The sequence below is a fragment of the Eumetopias jubatus genome, unplaced genomic scaffold (genome assembly GCF_037043125.1).
Source record: "Eumetopias jubatus isolate StellerSeaLion01/CBP00866 unplaced genomic scaffold, mEumJub1_p1.0 scaffold_6, whole genome shotgun sequence".
In the NCBI taxonomy this organism is placed as follows: Eukaryota; Metazoa; Chordata; class Mammalia; order Carnivora; family Otariidae; genus Eumetopias; species Eumetopias jubatus.
This window is the reverse complement of record NW_028274812.1, coordinates 43,865,716-43,890,833: the sequence shown is the minus strand read 5'-3', so window position 1 is coordinate 43,890,833 and position 25,118 is coordinate 43,865,716. Positions and strand designations below refer to the sequence as shown.

The following is a 25,118-nucleotide window of genomic DNA, read 5'->3' as shown; positions in this document are numbered from 1 at the left end:
TGACAAAGTAGGAAAGAATGTCCAATGGAAAAAAGACAGTCTCTTCAACAAATGGTGTTGGGAAAATTGGACAGCCACATGCAGAAGAATGAACCTGGACCATTTCCTTACACCACACACAAAAACAGACTCCAAATGGTTGAAAGACCTAAATGTGAGACAGGAGTCCATCAAAATCCTAAAGCAGAACACAGGCAGCAACCTCTTCGACCTCAGCCGCAGCAACTTCTTCCTAGAAACATCACCAAAGGCAAGGGAAGCAAGGGCAAAAATGAACTATTGGGACTTCATCAAGATAAAAAGCTTTTGCACAGCAAAAGAAACAGTCCACAGAACCAAAAGACAACTGACAGAATGGGAGAAGATATTTGCAAATGACATATCAGATAAAGGGCCAGTATTCAAAATCTATAAAGAACTTATCAAACTCAACACCCAAAGAACAAATAATCCAATCAAGAAGTGGGTAGAAGACATGAACAGACCTTTTTCCAAAGAAGACATCCAAATGGCTAACAGAGAAAGGAAAAACTACTCAACATCGCTCGGCATCAGGGAAATCCAAATCAAAACCTCAATGAGATACCATCTCACACAAGTCAGGATGGCTAAAATTAACAAGCCAGAAAACGACAGATATTGGCGGGGATGCGGAGAAAGGGGAACCCTCCTACATTGTTGGTGGGAATGCAAGCTGGTGCGACCACTCTGGAAAACAGTATGGAGGTTCCTCAAAAAGTTGAAAATACAGCTACCATATGATCCAGCAATTGCACTACTGGGTATTTACCACAAAGATACAAATGTAGGGATTCGAAGGGGTATGTGCACCCTGATGTTTATAGCAGCAATGTCCACAATAGCCAAACTGTGGAAAGAGCCAAGATGTCCATCGACAGATGAATGGATAAAGAAGATGTGGTCTATATATATAATGGAATATTATGCAGTCATCAAAAGGAATGAGATCTTGCCATTTGCAACGACATGGATGGAACTGGAGGGTGTTATGCTGAGTGAAATAAGTCAATCAGAGAAAGACATGTATCATGACCTCACTGATATGAGGAATTCTTAATCTCAGGAAACAAACTGAGGGTTGCTGGAGTGGGGGTGGGGTGGGAGGGATGAGGTGGCTGGGTGATAGACATTGGGGAGGTTATGTGCTATGGTGAGCGCTGTGAATTGTGCAAGACTGTTGAATCACGGATCTGTACCTCTGAAACAAATAATGCAATATATGTTAAGAAAAAAAAAGAAGAAGATGATAGCAGGAGGGGAAGAATGAAGGGGGGGAAATTGGAGGGGGAGACAAACCATGAGAGATGATGGACTCTGAAAAACAAACTGAGGGTTCTAGATGGGAGGGGTTTGGGGGGATGGGTTAGCCTGGTGATGGGTATTAAAGAGGATACGTTCTTCATGGAGCAGTGGGTGTTATGCACAAACAATGAATCATGGAACACTACATCAAAAACTAATGATGTAATGTATGGTGCTTAACATAACAATAAAAAATTAAAAAAAAAGAAATACTAGGGGAGTCTTTCAGGCTGAAATGAAAGAACACTAAGACAGTAACTCAAGTACACATAAAGAAATAAAAAATACCAGTAAAGTTAACTACATAGGTAAATGTTAAAGATGGTATCAATGTTATTTTGTTGTTAACTCTTTTCTTCTAAGTAAAAACTACAGAAAGCAAAATTTATAAAACTGTGTTGATCAACTTATAACATATGTAGATAAAATTTGTATGACAATAGCACAAAAGAAAGTGAAGGGAACAGAATTATACTGGAACAAAATTTTTATATACTATTAAAATCAAATTATTATTAATCTGAATTGGATTGGTTTTACATTAAGATGTTATAATAACCCCCAAGATAACCACTAAGAAAATAACCCCAAAAAATACATTAAAAGAAGCAAAAGGGTATTAAAATGATAACACTAAATATTACATTAAGCACAAAAGAAGGCAGTAATGGAGAATACCGCAACAAAGAAGACATAAGCTGTGTGGAAAGCAGTGGAAAATAGCATTCATAAATCCTACCCCATCAGTAAGTATGTCAAATGTAAACAAACACTTTAATAAAAAGCAGTTTGTAGAATGAATATAAAGACATGATCCAACTATGTGTTGTCTACAAGAGACACACTTTAGACAGTAACCAAAGGAGGGCTGCAGTGGCTATGCTAAGATCAGAGAAATATTTTAATACAATTTTAAAAATATATTAATGTGAGAATAGCATTCACAAATGAAGATATAATCACACTGGCTTCTGCGCTAGTTAGATAACATCTAGAGCAGAAGTCAGCAAACCATGATCTGTGGGCAAAATCTGACCCAACCACTTGTTTTTGTAAAAACAGTTTTTTTGCAACACAATCATGCTCATCATTTACTTATTGTCAATGGCTACTTTCACACTACAATGGCAGAGGTAAGCAGTTATGATAAACACTGTATGGCTGTCAAAATCTAAAATATTTATAGCTGGCCTTTTATAGAAAAAAGGTTGCTGACTGTTGATCTAGAGTATTAATGTTTACTTTGGGGACATCAAATTTTAAAAGAAATACTAATAAAAAAGAGAAGGGTAAACAGATAATAAAGGACAAGGAAATAATGTTATTTAAAGAATAATTTATGGCACAGGGTATGATTAGCCTGAAAGATTTAGGGAAGAGAGAATAATTTTTACATACTTAGAGAACTATCCTTTGGAAGAGAAATTAGACTAATTGGGGGCTGCTTCAAAAGAAATAACAGAGACCATCACGCAGAATTTTATAGGGAACTACTGGAAAACCTGAGGTGCTTAAAATGGAACGGGCTACTTTACAAAGCAGTAACTTTTCATCAAAGTAATTATGTAAGCAAATGTGGAATGTCCATTTGTCGGAGATAGTGCAGAAAGACACCCACGCAATGAGTAGGTAGCTGTATAAAAAAGTAATCAGACTGGACATTGGGTGTAGAAATTACTTTTAATAAATTAATAAAATATGAAAAAGGAATTAGAAAATACTTTGAGAGGAAAGAAAATGAGGACACAACTTACCATAACTTATGGGATGCAACTAGGGCAGTTCTTAGAGAGTAACTTATAGGTATAAATGCCTACATTTAAAAAGAAGAAAAATCTAAAATCAATAATCTATGCTTCCACTTAAGACACTGGAAAAGAAAAAAAAAAAAAGCAAACTAAATCCAAAGCAAGTAGAAAGAAGGAAATAATAAATATTAGAGCAGAAACTGAAATAGACAATATAAAAATGACAGAGAAAATAAAACCAAAAGTTGACAGTCTTTTAGGTACCTGACCAAACCAATAAAAGAATCAAATTACTAAAATCAGGACTCAAAGATGAGACATTATTACTGACTTTAGAAAAATAAAAAGGATTATTATAAGGGAATACAATGAACAACTGTGTGTTAACTACTTCTATAACCTGGATGAAACTGACAAATTCCTAGAAAGACACTAACTACCGAAACTGACTCAAGAAAAAAAGAAAATCTCAATAGACCTATAATAAGTGAAGAGACTGAATTAGTAATAATAATAAACTACTCACGAAGAAAAACCCATACACAGATAGCTTTACTGGTGAATTCTACCAAACATCTAAAAAATCAAGTTACAATTCTTCACAACTCTTTAAAAGTTGAAGAGGAGGGAACACTTCCTAACTCATTCTATGAGGTCGGTATTACCCACATACCAAAAAGCAAAAACATCACAAGAATACTAAAGACCAATATCTCTTATGACTACAAATACAAAAAGCCTCAACAAAATACTAGCAAACCAAATCCAACAATATATAAAAAGAATTATACACCATGACCGAGTGGGATTTATCTTGAGAAATATAAGATTGATGTAGATCTGGAAACCAATTTATGTAGCATTCTCATATTAATAGAATAAAGGACAAAAAGCACATGATCACCTCGACAGAGGCAGCAAAAACATTTGACAAAATTCAATACTCTTTTACGTATAAACATTCAACAAACTAGGAACAGAAGGCAAATTCCTCAACTTGATAAAGGGCATCTATAGAAAACCCACAACTAAACATTCTTAATGGTGTATGACTCAATGTTTTCTTGCTAAGATCAGAAACAAGATAGGGATGTTCCTCTATTTTTTTTTTTTTTAGATTTATTTATTTATTTGAGAGAGAGAGCATGGGGGGCGCGGGGAGGGGCACAAGGAGAGGAAGAAGAGAAGCATACTCCCTGCTGAGCACAGAGCCCCATGCTGGTTTGATCCTAGGACCCAACCTGGAGACCAGGACCTCAACCTAAACCAAGAGTTGGGAACTCAACCAACTGAACCACCCAGGCAACCCCACTCTCACTATTTCTATTAAACACTGTACTGGAGATTCCAGAAAGGGCAATTAGGCCAAAAATGAAATAACAGGCATCCAGAGGGGGAAACGAAGAAGTAAAACTATTTCTATTTGCAGATAACATAATCTTGCATACAGAAAATCCTAAGGAATCAACAAAAAATTTATTACAATTAATAAATGAGTTCAGCAAGTTTGAGAATATAAAATCAATTTTTAAAAATCAGTTGTATGCCTATACACTTTTTTTTTTAAGATTTTATTATTTTTTTGAGAGAGAGAGAGCACAAGCAAGCATGAGCAGGGGGAGAGGGAGAAGCAGACTCCCTGTTGAGCAGGGAGCCCAACATGGGGCTTGATCCCAGGACCCTGAGATCATGACATGATCCGAAGGCAGAGACTTAACTGACTGAGCCACCCAGGCTGGAAGACTTAATATTGTTAAGATGACAATATTCCCCAAAGGTTTCTACAGATTTAATGCAATCCCTATCAAAATCTCAACTATCTTCTCTGTAGAAATTGATAAAGTGATACTAAAATTCATATGGAAGTTCAATGAATCCCAAGTAGCCAACATAATCTTGAAAAAGAACAAAGTTGGAAGAGTCACACTTCTTGACTTCAAAACTTACTACAAAGCTACAATAATCAAGACAATATGGTAATGGCATAAGTTACAGACCAACAGAACAGGATTGATTGTCCAGAAATAAACCCATACATTTATGGTCAATTCATTCTTGGGGGAAAGAATAGTCTTTTCAAATGATACTGCTGGGAAATTGGACATCCACATGCAAAAATATGAATTTGGACCCCTACTTCACATCATATACAAAAATAATTCAAACTGTATCAAAGACTTAAATATAAGGTGCTAAAAGTATAAAACTCTTAGAGGAAAACCAACCAACAATTCCACTTTGGGTATTTGTCTGAAGAAAACAAAAACATTAACTAGAAAAGATATATGCACTTCCATGTTCACTGCAGCATTATTTTCAATAGCCAAGACACGAAAACAACCTAAGTGTTGATGGATGAATAAAGAAATTGTAGTATATATACACAATGGAATATTATTTAAGCCATAAAAAAGAATGAAATCTTGCCATTCACAACACATGGATAAACCTCGAGGACACTATGCTAAGTAAAATAAGTCAGACAGAGAAAGACAAATACTGCATGATCTCTCTTACACGTGAAATCTAAAAAAGCTCATAGATATAGAGAATCAAGCTCATAGAAACAAGAGGTAGATTGGTGGTTACCAATCTATTGGAATGGAGGGAGAAATGGATGAACTGTTTTTTTTTAATTTTAGTTTAAATACACTGAATATTATAATAAAACCTTAAAAAATGAAACTTAAAATCCTCGAAGAAAACAAAAATAAAGTAAATGTATAAAATGCTTCAATTAAATAAATAAAACAGGTGTAAATTTTCATGACCTTTGATTATAATGGCAGTGTTTTCAAGAAGTGACATGAAAAGAACAAGCAAAAAAAGCAAAATAGATAAACTGGACTTCATCTAAATTAAGAGCTTTTGGGCAGCAAAGGCCACCACCCAAAGAAAAAGGAAAAAAAAAAACCCTCACAGAATGGGAGAAAATTTTTCTGAACCTCATATATACAAGTCTCTGAAAGTCTCTGATAAGAGCCTCGTATTTAGAATATATAAAGAACTGGGACGCCTGAGTGGTTCAGTAATTACGCGTCTGCCTTCCGCTCAGGTCATGATCCCAGGGTGCTGGGATCAAGCCCCGCATCAGGCTCCCTGCTCAGTGGGAAGCCTGCTTCTCCCTCTCCCCCTCCCCCTGCTTGTGTTCCCTCTCTCGCTGTGTCTCTCTCTGTCAAATAAATAAATAAAATCTTTAAAAAAAAAAAGAATACATAAAGAACTTGTGATTGCTTCGGCAGCACATATACTAGGATATATAAAGAACTCTTTCAACTCAATTAGAAAAACACAAAAACCCAATTGTTTAAATGACCAAAGGATCTGAACAGACATTTCTCCACAGAAGATATACAAATGGCCAATAAGCAAACAAAATATGCACAACATCTTTAGCCATCAGGGAAATATAAGTCAAAACACAATGAGATACCACTTCACATACCACCCATGGCTATAATCAAAAAGATGTAATAACAAGCCTTGGTGAGGATGTGGAGAAATTGGAACGCTCACATGTTGGTGGTGGAAATGTAAAGTGGTGCAGCCACTTTGGAAAACAGCCTGGTAGTTCCTCAAAAGGAGTTACCATATGACCCAGCAATTCCACTCTTAATTAAGCATATAACCAAAGGAATGGAAACATAAGTCCTGCACAAAATTTGTACACAAATGTTCATAGCAGCACAGCTGTTATTTAAAAAAAAATTGTAATCATACTGGGGTTCTTAGAAGTAGATTCCTTGTGCACTGGATTCAAGGCTTTTGCAGGCACAGATTTAACCAACCTAAAATCTATCAATTAATTACCTATTAGCTCATTTGTGAAACCTTTCCTCTTCCTATCTTTTCTAGGTTTTGGCCTCTTCCACATGACCCTGCATATGAGGCCTCCAATCTCACAAAGCCTCCTTGCCTAGCTTCCATCAAGCGAGGCTCCATCTAATGCTGATTGTCTCTATAGTAACCAACTAGAAATGCTGCTATGCTTAGCAGTGGCTTTGTGCAAGCAGTGCTCTAGCCTAGAGAGGTTTTAAAGATTTGAGTCCTTTCTCTACTTACCACACAATTCTCCTGATTTCGGAAAAAGAGAGCATCTGATGAATGAGAGGTAGAAGGTTAAAGAGAAAAGGACTGAATATAAAACATGAAGGAAGATGGATGAGCGGAGACTGAGTTCAAGAGGAAAATGAATTTACAAGGAGCTTCGTTTATTAGAGGGGTAAGAACACATGGTAAAAGAGTAGATACAAGAAACAGAAAATAATTATTAAGCATTTCCATTCATATTCTTCTGGTCAGAAACACTATAATGATATTAACATCAACAAACTGTCAACAACAAACAGTTGTTTATATCTTCAACAAATTTGTAACCTAATGATGGGTAGCAGTGAACACAAAACAGTGAAAATGTTATTAATGAGGTGGAACACAGAATGGGGTGGGTCATACTTTATGTAACACATATGGAAACCGGTGGCTCAGTTGGTTAAGCGACTGCCTTCGGCTTGGGTCATGATCCTGGAGTCCCGGGATTGAGTCCCACGTCGGGCTCCCTGCTCAGCGGGGAGTCTGCTTCTCCCTCTGACCCTCTTCCTTTTCATGCTATCTCTCATTCTCTCTCTCTCAAATAAATAAATAAAATCTTTAAAAAAATATATAGCAAAGCATTCTAGGATGTGTAGTTCCATCCTCCCCCAGACATCCCTTCTGCAACAGGAGGCTTGACCTCTGTAGTGCCTCAAGGGGGAGACTCCCATAGCTTTGCCTTGGCTGAGCCTCCTCTCACTCCCAGTATATACCTGCACTAACATCATTCATGGACTTGTGTTCCTCAAGAGTTCATTAAGCAAGACATTACTACTATGTCTGTCAGCCTCTGGGTTCTTCGAGGAAATGATACCAATTGCTTTTTCTACTCATAAAGGCCACTTTAAATATCTGACAGAGGAGAGAGAGACTAGAGAAGCACTAGGTCAGCAATTAAAGGAACAAGTTTCTGAGCACCCGTGTCTTCATTTGTTATGTGGAATGATAATACCCTACCCTCCTACCATCCCAGGATGTTTTGAAGCTTAAAAAAAGGTTATTTAAACGTTCTTTACAAATGATAAAGAAAGCATCACACCATATATATACATATGTACCATATATATATCTTACCCTATATGTATATATATATACATAAACTATACACACATGAACACACATACACACATAGCCTTTATTGTGATACTCTATTTTGCCTCCCACAGAACTTTAAGAATAACTAAAGTTGCATCTAACACATTCTATTCTGTACCATACTCACTTGATTACATAGTTATCTTTCCAATAAAGTCTATGTATGTTTTGTCTTTGACTATTCCACAGACACTAGGACAATTTCACATAATAAATGCTCTCTCTATATAATGAGTTATTAAAATCATTACTGTAGGATTTATTCCTTTTAGAAATGTAAACTCCAGCAAATCTTGACATTCTACATTTATATAGAAAATCTTATTTAAAACTATCCATTAAGGGATGCCTGGGTGGCTCAGTTGGTTAAGTGTCTGCCTTCAGCTCAAGTCATGATCTCAGGGTCCTGGGATGGAGTCCCACATCAGGCTCCTTGCTCAGCAGGGAGCCTGCTTCTCCCTCTGCCTGCCGTTGCCCCTCCTTGTACTCTATCTCTGATAAATAAATAAATAAATAAATAAATAAATAAATAAATAAATAAATTCTTTTAAAAATGATTAAAATTCATTAAATTTTGACATCCTGTAACTAATAAATAATTGGGAGCCCTTTAAACTAACTAAAGATCATACTACAACAAGCCTTACGTGAGAATTTTTTTTAAAAGATGTGGTCAATAATGCAAATGTCTCTTTAAAGAGAATTAAATGCAGGGCTAATATAATTACCCCAGGTGGAAATCCAGGATTTGAACAAAAGCAAGAGGTTAGCACTTCCATTCCTATAACTTCTGCAGCAGGCAGGAGCTGAGACCTGATTTAAATCTTAGTTATAATATATTTTAATTCAGTGTATTTTAATTCAATTTAGTTCTAGTTCATTTTAATTCACTCTTTCATCTTTTGTGTGTGACTTCAAGTTTAAGATTCTTAAAAAGCCCTCTGCAGAGGAGCTTTGGAGCAAGGAAGCAAGCTGCATCTTGTCCCTTCAGATTTTAAGTTGTATGCCCAACACCAGTAGGTACTTTCTCTGAATAGCTACGGCACACCCCTTCAGATTTTAAGTTGTATGCCCAACACCAGTAGGTACTTTCTCTGAATAGCTACGGCACACCACTCCACACCCCGCCACAACCTACTGGCATGGCTAAATGGTCACCTCATTTCACACCACAGAAAGCACTTGATAACAGACCCATAACTGGATTAAATAAATTTAGATTGCCAAATATGCCTAACTGTGAGGGAAAATAATTGTAGCTGTATTCTTTTGCTAGGGCCACTATAACAAAATACCAGCCTGGGTAGCTTACACAATATAAATGTATTTTCTCACAGTTTTGGAGGCTAGAAGTACAAGATTAAGGTGTCAGCAGGGTTGGTTTCTTTTACAGCCTCTCTTTGGCTTGCAAATAGTTGCCTTCTTGCTGTGTCCTCAGATGGTCTTTTCTCTGTGTATGCTACCCTTACTGTCTCTCTTTACATCCAAATTCCCTCCTATCTAGGGACACCAGTTAGATTGGATTAGGGCCCACTTTCAGGAATTCATTTTAACTTAACGACCTCTTTAAAGGCCTTATCACCAAAAACAGTCACATTCTGAGGTACTGGAGAGTTAGGGCTTCAACATACGAATGGGGTGGGGGGACACAATTCAGCCTATAACAATAGCTAACTAGGTTCATTTATCTCTGTTCCAGAGGCACTAGTTTAGGCTTTGTTCATCTTAGAACCCAAAGGATCTCTTTCAACCATCCTTCTCCCACATAATCTGTACAGAGAGAAGCAATTTTGGAGATTATATTCTCTGTAGCCCTCCAAGCATCATATGGGTCCCCTTGGGTACTTAATAAATGAAGACACTCATGGTGCCCCATCTATTACAATATGGTTAGCTGTCTCAGAGTCACCAAAAAGTTGTCCAGCAAGAGATCTTATAACTTGTCTCTGAAACCAGTGATACTTTTACAATGTTTTCCCTTCTATGAGACTTGAAATATGCCACCGCACATCTGGGAATTCCTTTGACCTTTTTTGCGAAGTATTGTCAACGGTGAAGAAACTATGGGAAAAAAGTGCTCAAAGGCTCTTTAATGTTTCTGAGGAGCAATAATAAAAGAGTTAGGACAGGCAACATGAGAGGTCCAGAGCCAATATTTGTGGCTTCCAGTGGACTATTAAGGAGGGTCATTTTTCCCTTAAATATGGTTGTATATGACATGTTAAACAAAAGGTTTTAAAGAAAATAAGCCAAACTAGTGGTATCCAGGTTGATCTTTTCAGTTCTTGATGCATCAAGTTTTATGGAAGACATACCTACGGTCAGACTGCAAAATACACTTTATTTTACCAGGCTTATAATGTCATTTTTATAAAGCAAGTAAATTAGAATCTCCTCTTAAGAGTGCCTGCAATAATCAGAAAACTGTATACACCATTCTCAAGGGAGTCATGTTTTAATCTTCAAACGGCCATTTATCTTACATATCTAGTGTATCTTAACAGCATACAGCAATTAACACTTTATCTTGGCTAGTGTTAGGACCAGCACTATTAGGAGTGAACAGAGAATATAGTTTATCAGTCACAGTAATCTGCATCTATCACCACACAAACAACTGGGCTTGAGGTAACCTTTTCTGGTAGGTTCTAGTTTACTGTTTAATCCATTGCCAATAAAATGAGAACCCCCACTCTAAGTAGTTTTCCTAAATATGGGGAGGCCTGGTATTACCTGTGCCATATTAACTTTCAAAAGACCAGCAGATAAAGAAGCCACATCAACAGCAACCTACTTAAGTATGAACAATGCCGAAAGAATGACAACTCAAAATCCTGGGCACTATACTAAAAAACAACTCCTTCAGCACAGATGGTACTTAAGAAATAATATTTTCTCTGAATTTAATTAGCCAAGGTCATTGGTTTCACTCAAAACACTGAAGGGAAAAAAATAATGGTTTATGAACGGCAGGTATTAAAAGAAATATAGCACTCTCACTAGGTAAACAAAAATTGTTCAACGCCACAAATGGGTTAAAACCTCTCCCTTTCCCCACAATGGTAGTCAAACAGCATAAATGAATTGACATGAATGCCAATGAATCAAGCAAAGACTCCTCAAAAAACTTGTTTGTGGTACCACAAATTTTTATTTAGTAACGGTTTGTCATAAATTTTTTGAAAATCCCATGTCCTGGTATGCTGCTGTCTTTACTCTTCCTTTCCCTTTCTTATATTTTTTGCCCTTTGGTTTCCTGACACTTCCATTTTCTTTTTATGTTCCTGTTTATGTTCACCAAACGACAGAAACCTGGGGTGTAACTGATCACATCTCTAGCAATCTTTTTCTTATTCTAGGGCTTTCCAGATTAGAACGGGAGACCCAGGTGCAGCCCAAATATTACCTATTCAGATTTTCCAAGCAAAGTGTGCGTGGAAAAGCCTCTCTTCACCCTTCATTTTGTGTCTATTTAACTAACGGCGCTGTAGTGCCCAAACGCAGATATTGACCAAGAACTAGATTTCCAAAATGGCTTTGCTCCTTTCGAGCTGGCATGGGGTCTATAAAATACAATTTATTTCCACTGCAACCAACCCTTCTCTCCACCCCAAATGTTACCCTGTACGTAGACAGCGGAACCTAACCCAGTACAGACAACCGAATCACAGCTCTAAATTCAGTAGAGAGACGACACAACCGTTGGACTGATGTAAAAGAGCGTTAAAAAAAAAAAAAAACCAAAAAACAAAATCCAAGCAGAAATCACACCAAGCAAAAACCCGAGGGGCGGGCGTCGCCCAGAATCGCGCCCTCCCGCCGCCTCGCCGGCCGCGAGCACGCCTCCCCGTCGCGGCCACGCCTCCTCCGACCCCCGCCCCGCCCCGCCGCGGCCACGCCCGACGTGAGGCGCGGGAGCCGCCGGGCCGGAGGCGGGGCCTGCGCCGCCCTTCCCCCTCTCACCCCCCGTTGCCGCCGGCGGCCTCCGCGCGGGCCTCCCAGCCCGTATTCCACTCACTTTGTTCTCCGCCTTTGTCCTAATCCACACCAGCAGGTGGAGCCGCAGTTAAAGTTTCCGAGTCCATTCCGGGAGCGGGAGCCCATCTTGCTCGCCGCCGAGGCCCTCGCTGGAGGAGGAGGGTCAGAGCTCGGGTGCAGCCAATCGCGGGCAACGCTGCTAGTTATCAGAGCAGAATGGGCTGTAGTTTAGTGAAATAGGAAAGCAGCAAAACACTGTGGAGTGTTCCCGTGTAAATAAAAAGAGGAAAAAAAAGTTTCTCAAGTCGCCGCTGCACGACGTCGGGCAGGCGCCGGGGCGGGGGTCTGCGCTCTCCCGAGCGGCCGCGCGCTGGACTTTATTGTGCCGCAACAAGCCCCCGTTCCCATTGTTTGTGTTTTTTTCAAAATATGGCAAAGGTTCAGGTGAACAATGTAGTGGTGCTGGATAACCCTTCTCCTTTCTACAACCCGTTCCAGTTCGAGATCACCTTCGAGTGCATCGAGGACCTGTCTGAAGGTGAGTCGGTCGCCCGCCCGCCGCCGGGCTGTCAGTTGCGGGCTGCAGACGTTGAAAGTTTCCCGGGCCCGGCCTCGCGCGGGCGGCCGGTGCTCGGCGCCGGACGGGCGGCGGGCTCGGCTCTGCGGAGGGAAACTTGAAGTTGATGTACGACGGCCGCCGAGGCGCGCGCGGCGTTCGGCCGCAGCCGGGGCGCCTGCCGTGGCTCAACTTGGGAGGAACTTGTTCGAGCGGAGGTAGCCATGTTGTCAGCTTTGTCTGGCGGGCGGGCGGTTCGCGAGACCCGCACTCGAGCCCGCGGCGCCGGCCGGGGGTCGCGCCGGACTGGCCCCGCGCCGAGAATGGCCTCCGCGGCCCGGGCACAGAGGTTGGGAAGGGAGAGGCATGTGTGTGGTCGCGCCGGCGAGTTAGCAGCGGAGCCATCTTACCAAGAGTAGAGAATTGGGCCACCGACCCCGGCGTCACGACGCCTCCTCTCCGCGCCGCGGGTGACGAACACGGCGCCCCGCCTGCCCACCTTCTGCCCCCGAGCGAGAGGCAAATCCATTTTTAGAGCTTATGCTGGAGTTGCCTTACTCTCTGGGGTGGTCGTGCCCGGCCGCTCCGGGGAGGAGAGCGAGGCTGTCCTCGCGCTGATTTCTGGCTCCTTGGACCAACCAGCGGGGGAGGCGGGCGCAGGCTCGGCCCCTCCGCGCCGCGGGCCGGGCGCCGGCGCTCCCCGGGGACGGCGGGTGCTCCCCCGCGGCACTCCCCATCCGGCGCCCGGGATGCTCCGGGCGCCCGGGGATGCTGGCGCGCAGGCTCGCCCGGACTGGCGTGGACTCCTGTTCGGTAAGGACGGAAACCTCTCCTCTCTCTCAGGAAGAGACCTATTGCTAAGCTAGAAAGTTACATTTAACCCAAGAGCAGAAATAAGTAAAACGCTGAAATAATTTCCAGGAGTTAATCACTGGCTTCTTAGTGGTCCGAGAGACTTTTCTTCAAGAACGTGTTGAAATCTAATTAAAATAACTCCACATCCAAACACCCTGAGCATAAAACAACCAATGTGGATTAAGAAATAAAAGGTAATGTCCTGATAGCAATGCAAAAATTTTTACAATTTTTTCTAAGTTCGTTTTAAGGTCTCCAAAGATAGTTTTATTATGTGCAGTAATAAATTTAGAAAGCTAAAACTTGCCAAGGTTTTCATCTTTGCTCTTAGATTTTATTAAAATAATCCAGTGCTTCCCTTTCAAAATTTGAGAAAAAATTTAATTTCATTAATGCTAATTTTACAGTTAAATAGGGGACATACTTATTTGAACTTACAAGTATATTTAACAAAGATGCATTTAAAATTATGCTAACCATGGTATACAAAGCATTTCATTTAAAAAGTTTTTAATCTCCACAAAATGTATTTTATGTAGGGTGTTTTCAAATTATAAAAGCAATACATGCTCATTGGAATAAACTTTTTAAAAGCTGTACATACATATAGAAAGTTAACAGTCCTCTGTACTCAAATGCCTTCCACCATCTCCTGTAATTATAATTAACACTTTAATCTTTGCTCATCCAATAAGTATTAATGCATACATAAAGCATATATGCATGTATTATATGTAGGTCACATTTGAAAGGCAATTCATTTATTAAACTAATTTCTAATAGGCCACTGATAATAAAATTAAAGGGGATTTTTTTTATTACACTGAAGCCATTCGATTACTTTCCCAGAGTACTACTATAATCATTTCAGCATATCAGGCCAATTTTTCATACCCAACAGTAAGTTTTCCTTTTTATTGCCAGTTGCATATAAAAATGGGCAAACGTAAGAGAAACCATTGATCAGTCCATTCCGATGTACTATATGTTTTAAGCTTTAGAAGTTCTTCAAATGTAAGTATTTCCCAAGGGAGACTTTCCATTTTAAGAGCCAGTTTTAGGACAAGGATGATAGATGACTCAGGATGTTACAGGGCTTTGACATTGGATGGTTGAAACCCACCATTCATGGAAGCAGAATTATATTCCATTTTTAACTGGCATCTATTCAGAACTCGACTGAATCACGTCAGAGTTTTTATGATACTAGTATCAACAATACATTTACTTCCACTTGTACTCCTCTTTCTAGGGCACTTATACTGGTTATTTAGCATTTTTCCAAAGAGTTTAAGCTGAGTCATACTGAAGCTGCAAAGGAATCTTTCAAAAAGGTGCCATGCTTGTGTACTCCACCTAGAGGCTATGTGCATTAAGGAAATTGAGTTTATTTAGCAAAAGCTTCTTACAAGTTCCATACTTTTATATTACAATTCTTTACAGAATATTAAGAGAAATTTTCACTTCCTAATTTTGTCTTAAGTCCCAAGCCAGAGGTTGGCCACCATTTTTCATACTTAAACTTGATAAGAGACTCAGGATGTGTTTGATCTGATGGTTCCCAAGCTTGTACAAGTTTTGATTGACCTTCCTGCTAATCTTATGCCCTCTGTAGACTGCTGATTCTTTGTTTCTCTAACAGAATGGAGCCATTTTTTTTTTAAGTTGGTCAATATCAATAATTATAAGCTACTGTCAGTTGAACCCTTACAGTGTACCAGAATTGAGCGTGGTATTTCATGCTTTTAAACTTCAGGCCTGTTCTAATTCCCAAAGATTACATACTTTACACTAACCACAGATCTTCCCAAGTAGGGTAATTAGTTTAAAATTCCCTTGGTGACTTCCCTCACTCCTAACCATAACTGTGGATACTTGGAGACTGGGGTTACCACGATTAAATGAAACAATTAGTTAACTTTTTAAATAAATGAATAAACTCCAACAGATAACCTGTGCATCTGATTCTGTCCCTTCTCCTCCTCTGAATACAGGGGACAGAGGAATGAAAGCAGAGTTTATAGGAATAAAACTGATGCTCATTTATAAATAAGTTACTGAGCATTTTAAACTCAGTAGCTACAGCAAGGATTCCATTAGCATAAAAATTAAGGTACAGGTGTTCACTGAGTTACAGCCTGTGCTCCTTAAGGGCAGATTATCTTTCCACAGCCTCTCTCTTCACCCATCTTCCCCCCGCCTCTACACACACACAATTAAGTTCCTTAATTCCACTATTCGAGAGCCAGAAACGGAAGAATTCTCTTCCTCGTTTCGGTTTTGGAAAGAGCCCAGGCTTTGGAGTTGCAGAAACATAACTTGGGTTCTGATTCTTCGGTTTGCTAGCTGTGTGAATTGGGGTAGATTACTTAGCCTCCTGGGGCCTCAGCTTTTTTGTTTGCATAATATAATTAAATCTATATGATAAAGCTGCTGAGATTTAAATAACAGGTGTGAAGTTGGCAAGACCAATGCCCAGCACATAGTAGGTATTTTATAACTCCTATGTTCCTATGCCAGACCACAAATGCCTTATACCAGTTAGGAGGCCAAGAGCACTATATGTATTGGTACAAATGCACAAAATATGAAAACTGCATGTAACAATTACCAGACTTACCCTCACTTGGCTAGTTTTAGTAGGTTTTCCACTCCTGTCTTGTTTCTCCTCTTAGCTTTGGGTTTCCTATGTCATTGATACCTATCTAGTAGATATCTCAGACTTGTCCAAAACTAATTCCTGGTTGTTTTCATCCCCTGCCTCTTGCAAAAAAGGTGACGCTTGCTGCCTTTATCCTCAAGATTCATCCAGAGTGTGACTGCTTCTCATCCTCATGGCTACATGTGGTCAGAGCTACCATCAGTTCTTGCCTCAGTTGTTAAAATATCCACCTGTTTCTTCCCTCACCGTCTTACAGTCCATACTGAACACAGGATCCAAAATGATCCTTCTAAAATGAAAGCTGGATCATGTTACCCTTCCAATCAGAACCCTCCCAGTGGGTTCCATTGCCACTCAGTATAAAAGTCAGAAGTCTTTAATGATGGCCTTTAAAACTTTGCATAATCTGGCCATGCCCCTAACTGACCCAATCTAATGGTCAGTTATTTCCCCCTTTATTCAGTTTGCACCAGCCCTGGCCTCCTTGCTTTTTCTTGAGCAAGCTAAGCATGCTCCTAATTCCAGATACTTGCTATTCCTTCTAACTAGATATTCATATTGCTTCTTTCCTCTTTTAATCTTCATCAACAAATAAAAGATCTCGTGAGATGTCAGATGCAGGGACACCTTGCATCTGGAAATGTGCTAGAAGATGGAAATGTAAGTGGTCTAGGACAGAGCCATGAAATACATAACAGGTCCTCAGAAAATGACTGCTGACTTAGAGAATAAAACTAAAGGAGCTTTTCTTTTCCATAAATTGCAGTTTATCATACAGTATGAATAAGTAGTACCTATACTATTTCTCTTGTCTATTTAGGGAACAAAAATACACAATCACACAAAAATGGCAATACCATGGCAGCACTAAGTAGATTCTCAATGCGTGACCTAGAAACACCCCTCTGGGAGTGCTGCCGTAGCCTCGGTGTAGTGAATCCAAGAGGCAGGCCATACAGTGCTAAGCACCATGGGAGCACCAGAAGGTCTCAGAGGTGATCTGCAGTTGTCTTCCTCCCCCTACTAAAGAGGAGGTGGCTCCTTTGAAAGAGCAGTTGTTTTACTTACCTCTGGGTTCTTGTAGCAGAGCGTTCTGTAAAAGGTACTCAATAAAAGCTGAATTATATTTAACAATTGCATAGAATGTCTTGGGTTGCACTTTAATGTATCTTATTCCTCCTCATGCCTGTTCCCACCACCTATACTCCTGTATCAAGTGGTTATAAGGATCCTTGGTTTCCTCACCTATGACATGAAGAGGTGCCGTGAAGAAAAGTTACCCGACTACAAATAATTTGACAGTTGATGAGGTGAAGCCTCTTAAACTTCTGAGCCACAAGGGAAGTTTGCTAATAATGATTTTCCCCACTTTGGAGCTCTTTGATAATTTGGATCTGTGCAATGTAATATGGGGTAGCCCTTCCAAAGTGTGCTTAGTGTTAGTAGCTTGTTAAAAGATGACATATATAAAAAAGGGGAGGGATTCCACAGGCCGAACAAATGGCAAATGCTGGATTTATGTTACTGGTGTTCTTTACTGAAGAAGTCTCAGAACACTTACTCTGCCAGTGTGCTTTATGAATCCTCAAGACAAGGTTGTAGCATTTCCCAAGTTTTTGGCCATGTTGTTTTGTTTGTGAGGAGCCCTGCCCAGGGACTAGTGTTTCACAAAAGAACATTTTGAGAAACTCTGGTAAGAAATATAAGAATTTAATAAGGAGCAATTCAGTGTCTTTCTGGATTTTCTGCCATGAGAAGCCAATTTTAGCAGCCAATAAATGGCTTAAGTGGACATTAAAAGGGTCTTTGATATTTGTAATTACTGAATATGAAATAATGTTTTGGTTTTTAACCCTAGACTTGGAATGGAAAATTATCTATGTGGGCTCTGCAGAAAGTGAAGAATACGACCAAGTTTTAGACTCTGTTTTAGTGGGCCCTGTTCCCGCAGGAAGGCATATGTTTGTATTTCAGGTAAGATGATTATTGGTAAATATGTATGCCAAATATGTTTCTAAACTATTATTTCATGGTTCTTATCCATTTCCTCTTGGGTTAAGTCACTCTGCTTCTGCTGTATTCACTTTTTATCTGCTTCTGTTGTGTGCTGTGAGATGTTAACATAAGGTTTACTCCAGAGTTTGCACAGCACACGGTAAAGCTTCCAGTGTCATGGCACACATGGTAGTGAATTTGGGGCTCTTCCTGTGAATAGTCCTACAGTATCAGACTTTCAGGGTGACTGTCAAGCAGCCCAATACAGGGATTCAGTGCATACTACTAACTGACTTAGTTAATTATATGCATCTTCAGTTTATGGTCTCGTCCATTAGGAGTAATGATCACGAAAACAACAGCTTTATTTCAGCATAATCAGTAATTGAGCTAGGTTAATAAGTATGCTGCTAGATAGAGATCTACTGCATAAACTTGAATTGTTGGACTTAAGGTCCGGTGGTTTACTAAAGCATCTAATCTACACATATTATAGAGGATTACTGTTACAAATCTACTGCCCTGTTTATTATTTGTTAGAGGAAATTCTAATACAAATTATGTTCCTCAGATATCACTGACAGTATTTGGGTCTGTGCCAAGGCTTTAGACACTGTCTTCTGTATTTAAAGTGTTACTTCTTTCAATCCATGTTAAATTGTTGTATAAAGCTATTCAGTCACTTCTCAATTATCCATGCTTATTAGAGGGAGATATTTATAAGTAGCCCAAAGAGTAGCCACAGGTTTAAAAAAACAACAAAAAACTATTAATTTTGTTACAAGTATTTCTATACAACAGAGTCCCCATTAGTTAAGTAGAACCTACTGAAAAGACTTCATCCAGAAAGAAAATTAACTCTTCCTATCCCTGCTCTCCCGTTTTTTCTCATTTCACGGATGGGACCAATTTAAATGAATACTGTTGGTCAGCTAATCCCATCAGATATGGGCCAAGAATTATAAACATATGGTATGTCTAAAGTTGCTACCCATCGTCCCTTCTCCTGAACACAGATTTCAGAATCTTGGTCTCCTAGCCTTAGTGCTTTTTATTAAAAACCAACAAATAATTTCCTATGTTTCAACAAATGGTTAAGAAAAGCTCAAATATATTCAAATCTACTCATTAGAAGTGCTGTTGATCTGAATTATGTGAGTGTATAACCTTGGTGAAAGATGTGGGTACCAGAGAATGTGTAGAGGGAAGCACTGCAGTTATAGACCTGCTTCAGATCCTGGCTCTGTTGCTTATTAGACACGTGTGACTTTAGACAGGCTCCCTAGCCTCCCTTAGTCACACTAGTTGTCTATAAAATATGGATAATATCCTACCTCATCAGAATGTTATGAGGATTAAATGAGGAATAAAGCAGTTAAGTGCTATCATTGACAAATAGCGCCCTACTTCTATTAGAACTAAATTTTTATTAAGTTCTTGAAATTGTTACATAAAAGAAGCAGTATTTGCTTTGACCAACAAGCTTGGAAAACCCATACTACACTGATGATAATTCATGATGTGGCAAGAAACATGGATTGACATGTAGCGAGATACCTATGCTACTGTAAAACCTGCAAATGAATCCCTTGGCTTTGAAACAAACCCTTAAATGTCTTTTCTGTGTGTTTACGTTGTTAAGAACACTCTAAAGTTTTTGGCTTAGAGTGAATAATTTATTCAAAAATATTTCCGTCTAGTGATTTTCCAGTAGTTTTACCTTGGTATAACTGTTTGTGTTGCCAAGAAGGACAGAGAATGCACCACGCGATTTAAATCAGATGGTCAGCCTGTACATCTTACAAAATTCACCATTATCCACAAAGAGACTAAAATACAGTTTTTGTTTTGTACTTTAAACAAATTGCCATGAATAAATATGCTAGTCAAAGACTAACAGGAAGATGTCCACAGACATCTGCCTAGTACTGCTGGTTGAAGTTAAAAATCTCTACCTATCACTTCATCCTAAGTGATCTGAGAGGCCTGTGGATTTTTCTACTTGAATGTGAATTTGCTCAAGTTGAATCCTTTGGCAAACAAATTTTAAAAAACAAACATGGTTAGAACCAATCTACTGAGGGGATGGGAAGCACTATGGGGGGGAAGATCTCCATAGCAGTACTGAACTACCTCTGCTTCCCATTCTCCACTCATTTCCAGGACATTAGAATCTCTTTGGGTAACCTGGAAATAACCTGACCCCTTTGCGGGGAGAGAGGTGTACAGGATCTGTAAGACAAATAACATATTCTCAGGACAGGCCCTCCGTCCCCCTGCTGATCTCTTTCCAATTAGTCAAATTACTTCATGTCAGGAATTGAGTTACAAATGAATTTCAAAATACTAAATATATACTCTGTGCCCAGAGCTGTGCCAGACATGAGATTATACAAATGAACTGGATAGAACTTTTGCCCAGGAAAAAGCTTAGAATCCCAGGGAAGACTGAAGAGTAAACATACTTAGATTATTGGACATAGATTAGTAGAGGATGTGTGTCAAGTAATTTTAAGTGCAAAAACGGAGTATTATTCTACCTTCTGAATCAGAAAGGGGTTCACTGGGGTCACCTGGGTGACTCAGTTGGTTAAGTGTCTGCCTCGATCTCAGCTCAGGTCTTGATCTCAGGATTTTGAGTTCAAGCCCCGTGTTGGGCTCTACACTGGACATGGAGCCTACTTAAGAAAGGGCTTCACTAAGGATACATTTCATGAAATTCAGAAAGATAAATTTTTTAGGGTGTTAGGGAAGAATCTTGCAGACCAAGAGAATAGTATATGCAAGGCACAGAGGCATGAAAGATTACCGCTGCATTTTAAAGAATTCTGTCTAATCCTAGAACAAAAGTAAGAGGTGTAGCATTAAAGGGAGTGTGAATGGTTGAAGACAAATTGTGAAGGGGCTTATTAATGAAAAAACAGATTTTTATTTCAGAAATGGGAGTAATCTGGAGTTCTTAAAGCTGGTTAAGGAATAGGAATGGATCTTTGCCTAGCTAATGCTGGCAGTAGCACAAAGAGCAAGTGAGCTGGGGGATTCCAGTTAGAAAGTTTCAGCAGTATGCCACGTAAGAGATGAAGACACAATCTGAGTCTTCAGAGATGAGAAATGTTGGCACTGGCTGGATATGGGAGTTAGGGAAGAGGGTATGGAAATTTTTAGCTTAGGTCGATGTTTTGGACTAGATACATACTCTGCCTTTCTGTGTCATCTGCATGTAGTAGGTACACAATAATCATTAGTCTTTGATGATAATGGCCTGATTGAGAATGTCAGCCAGGGGTGTTCCCAAGCCATGGCACTGGCTGAAGTGTTCACCCAGGCCCAGGGATGTTCTTTAGTGTCCTGGCAAGAGTAAGCTAATCTGCTGGGATGAGCTTCATCCATTCACCACGCAGAATGGCTGCCTCAGGTCACACTCAGATGCCTCACTGTCACTGCCCATCAGCCCATGACTCCTTCCAACTGGTCTCCTTACTGCCTCTCACACTGCCATGGACAGGACCCTAGCCTTTGCTCATGCTGTTAGCCTTCTCTAGCTCGCTTGCTTCACCTTCAGCATTCCTCAAGATTCAGTGGCCTGATTCAAAACAGCATCATTAAGTATATCTTCTTAAAACCAATCTTTTACCTTCATTGTATTTCCATAGTATGTGTGGTTTAAGTAGTACACTATATTTTCTTGCCTATCAAAGTCATTCACAATAAATGATTAATATTTTTGAAAATCTGCTGTAGAGCTATTTCTATTCCATTAGAGTACTATTAGAATATCTGTGCAGAGTGGGAGATTGGGTGTGAGAATGTGTCCCGAGTATAAGAAAGAAACTAGTATAGTAAATATTTGCTGCCAACAGGCTGTGTGGAGATCACTGAATATTTACTAATTTAGGTTTGGAAATTATGAGTGGAATCAATTAGACTATTGGCTTAATCCCTCATGAACTACCACAGTCTGGCTAGATTTATCTTCCTATAAAAGTATGAAGTTTTCAGGTGCCCAGAATAATTAGGTATACTGTGGAAAAATAATCGAACTATATTTTCTGACTATAAGTCAATCTCAAAAATGAGCATTTGCCTTCCCAGTATGATTTCCAAGTTTTTGTTGCTCTGCCCTTAACTGAGGGTGCTCAAGGTAACCAAAACTCCAGTCTTGCTTGCAGTTAACAGCCTTTTGTGATGTGTTTCTTTTCTTTTTAAATTATTCTAGGCTGATGCACCTAATCCAGGACTCATTCCAGATGCAGATGCAGTAGGTGTAACAGTTGTGCTAATTACATGCACCTATCGAGGTCAAGAATTTATTAGAGTTGGCTATTATGTAAATAATGAATATACTGAGACAGAACTAAGAGAAAATCCGCCAGTAAAACCAGACTTTTCTAAGGTAATGTTCTGACTATTCCTTTTTCATTACTTTTACTATACTTTTTTTTTAAGTAGATGCCATTGTATAGTATATTATGAAAATAGCTTGGAGACAAAATAAATTTGAGGTCCTTGTGCAAACTGGGCAAACTAACCATTCCATTCCCATCCTTGACCTCAGACCCTACCTCCTGATGAATCATTAGTAATTAATGTTGGTCAGGCACCTTCAGAGTTTCTGATGGTTTAGAAAGTTGAAAGTGCCTCCTGTAAGAAACAGATAGTTGTTTACAACTTTCTCTATGGCATTTCCCATACATCATATGTATTAAAGATTAAACCAAAGGTCTTAAGTATTTCTGGTTATAGAAAACAGCTTCTGAGTGAGAAGCTGAAACTTTTGCTTCAGAAATACAGATTCTCAGAAATACTTCCTATTTTATGATTTTTCATTGGAACCTGTAACAGCTTAATAACTGGTGACTTATGTGAGACTGAACACAACACTCCATCTGCCCGATCATGCAAGAAAAATTACATGGGGAGTAGAATGGAATGTTCTTTCTGATAGGCTGGAATATTTAATCCTGGTATGGGACCTTCCCATGACTCAATGTATTAGTTACCTATATGGCACCTTGTATAGCAAAAAACAAACAAACAACTAGAATACTATTTCTGAGAATGAAACATAATGATTAAAAGGTAGGAAACCACTAATAATGAGAGGTTATACTTGGGGAAATTTTTATTTTCTTTGAAAATATTACTGAAGAGACATCATATCAATCTAAAAAGCAAGCATGCTAGTTCGATAAAGCAGCCTGTGAAGAATTCACCCTCAAAAAAGAAGAGATTCTCTCCCTTTTAGGAAACAGAAGCATAGAGGTGTTATTTTGTTGGTTAGTAAATGATCTGGATGAATTCCCTCAGATTCTCCATATCCTTTCCATTATGCTAAAATAATTTTTCTGCTGTAGCCCTAGTCCTTGTGTATTAGTTATGTTTAAATTGCTTTACTTAATTTTATGCCTTTGTAAATGAAGAACCATTTTATTAAGCTATTTGTATATGGTATCTAACTTTCTTAAAGCTGTCTATTTATATATTTCCTTCTTCCTTTAGCTTCAAAGGAACATTTTGGCATCTAATCCCAGAGTTACAAGATTCCACATTAATTGGGAAGATAACACAGAAAAGCTGGAAGATGCAGAGAGCAGTAATCCAAATCTACAATCACTTCTTTCAACAGATGCATTACCTTCAGCATCAAAGGGATGGTCCACATCAGAAAACTCACTAAATGTCATGTTAGAATCCCATATGGACTGCATGTGACCACCTGCCATCCCTTTAGTACAAATTAAGCTATAAAAACACACAGAACTATTTCCCTGAAATTCCGTAAGTACATAGTCAAGACACAATGTGAAGAATTTGTTTAAAAACATCCTGTAGAAAGTTTATAAGAAAACCAGTATTTGAGCAAATTGTGGAATATAAATACAACTATTTTTAAGTAATTTTTTTCTCTAATGTGTTATTTTATTTGTTTTGAAACTAATCTGATTAAAATATATTATTTTCTTCTCCTCTATATGTAATTAAAGCACTTATAAAGAAAAATATAAATCATTAGACCAGGTTGTAAAGCTGTCTTAGCCTTTTGGACAATAATCTTTGGACCACTATTTTACTGGCCTTCAGAAGAACAAACTTCCGACTTCAACTAAAATGTTTCTTCTTGTGATAAATAGTTTGGTTTAATGTGAGGGGCAAATTTCCATTCTTTTTTGTCATGTCCTTAAAGAAAGGATTTGAAGTCAACTATATGCTACCACAAACGTTAGGACCTAATTTTCTAGGCCACCTGATTTTCTAGGCCACCATATTAGTATGGCTACTATTACATGGAATGTTAGACAACATTGTTTGGTTTCTAAGATAACAAATGTGGTTGTTTAACTTAAGGTCCTTTGGCTATGGTTTTTGTTTCATAACAGTTTAGGACATCAGAATACTCCTTGAATCATAATATATCATTTTTACCCAGTGAATTCAACATGTCAAGAGCAGATATAAACTCGCTAAGTTTAAGAATAGGATATTATAATGACTTAGATCTATTCATGAGATTTATAAAAATACTATGACCTTAACTCTTCAAAACTGACTTGGTAGATCATCTGTTGTTGGCAGCATTTATAAAAGAAAAAAAACAAACTGGATTTCAGAAGGTGTATTTAGCTTTATCGTAATAGATAAGTCACTATTTCGGAAATATATATATTTTCACACGTGGTACTCTTCTCCATATTCCTTGACACTCATGCAGGATAAGATTAGGCATGTTTGTGGTTCACATATTTTAGATAGCCTTTCCAGATAAGTTTTTTAAAAGCAATTTTGGAAAGGAATACATTAACTAAGTGGGCCAAAA

General features: G+C 38.9%; 2 protein-coding genes across 2 annotated transcripts in view; one reads left to right on the top strand and one right to left on the bottom strand.

Moving 5' to 3' along the window:
• The window catches only part of MCM9 (minichromosome maintenance 9 homologous recombination repair factor), a 98,209-nt gene that overhangs the window by 51,117 nt on the left and 21,974 nt on the right, over positions 1–25,118 (bottom strand). The window lies entirely within an intron of this gene.
• On the top strand, positions 12,264–24,201 carry ASF1A (anti-silencing function 1A histone chaperone). Its single transcript, XM_028117012.2, has 4 exons — positions 12,264–12,774; positions 18,168–18,283; positions 22,521–22,697; positions 23,804–24,201. Exons 1-4 carry the CDS (start codon positions 12,666–12,668, stop codon positions 24,014–24,016), a joined length of 615 nt encoding a protein of 204 aa, XP_027972813.1. The 5' UTR covers positions 12,264–12,665; the 3' UTR covers positions 24,017–24,201.

Bases quoted from the DNA above. Each gene is read 5' to 3' on its own strand.
- ASF1A (XM_028117012.2), top strand. From the start codon at position 12,666: ATGGCAAAGGTTCAGGTGAACAATGTAGTGGTGCTGGATAACCCTTCT. The intron at 12,775-18,167 runs GTGAGTCGGTCG...TTTTAACCCTAG, and splicing joins CATCGAGGACCTGTCTGAAG to ACTTGGAATGGAAAATTATC. The intron at 22,698-23,803 runs GTAATGTTCTGA...TTCTTCCTTTAG, and splicing joins TAAAACCAGACTTTTCTAAG to CTTCAAAGGAACATTTTGGC.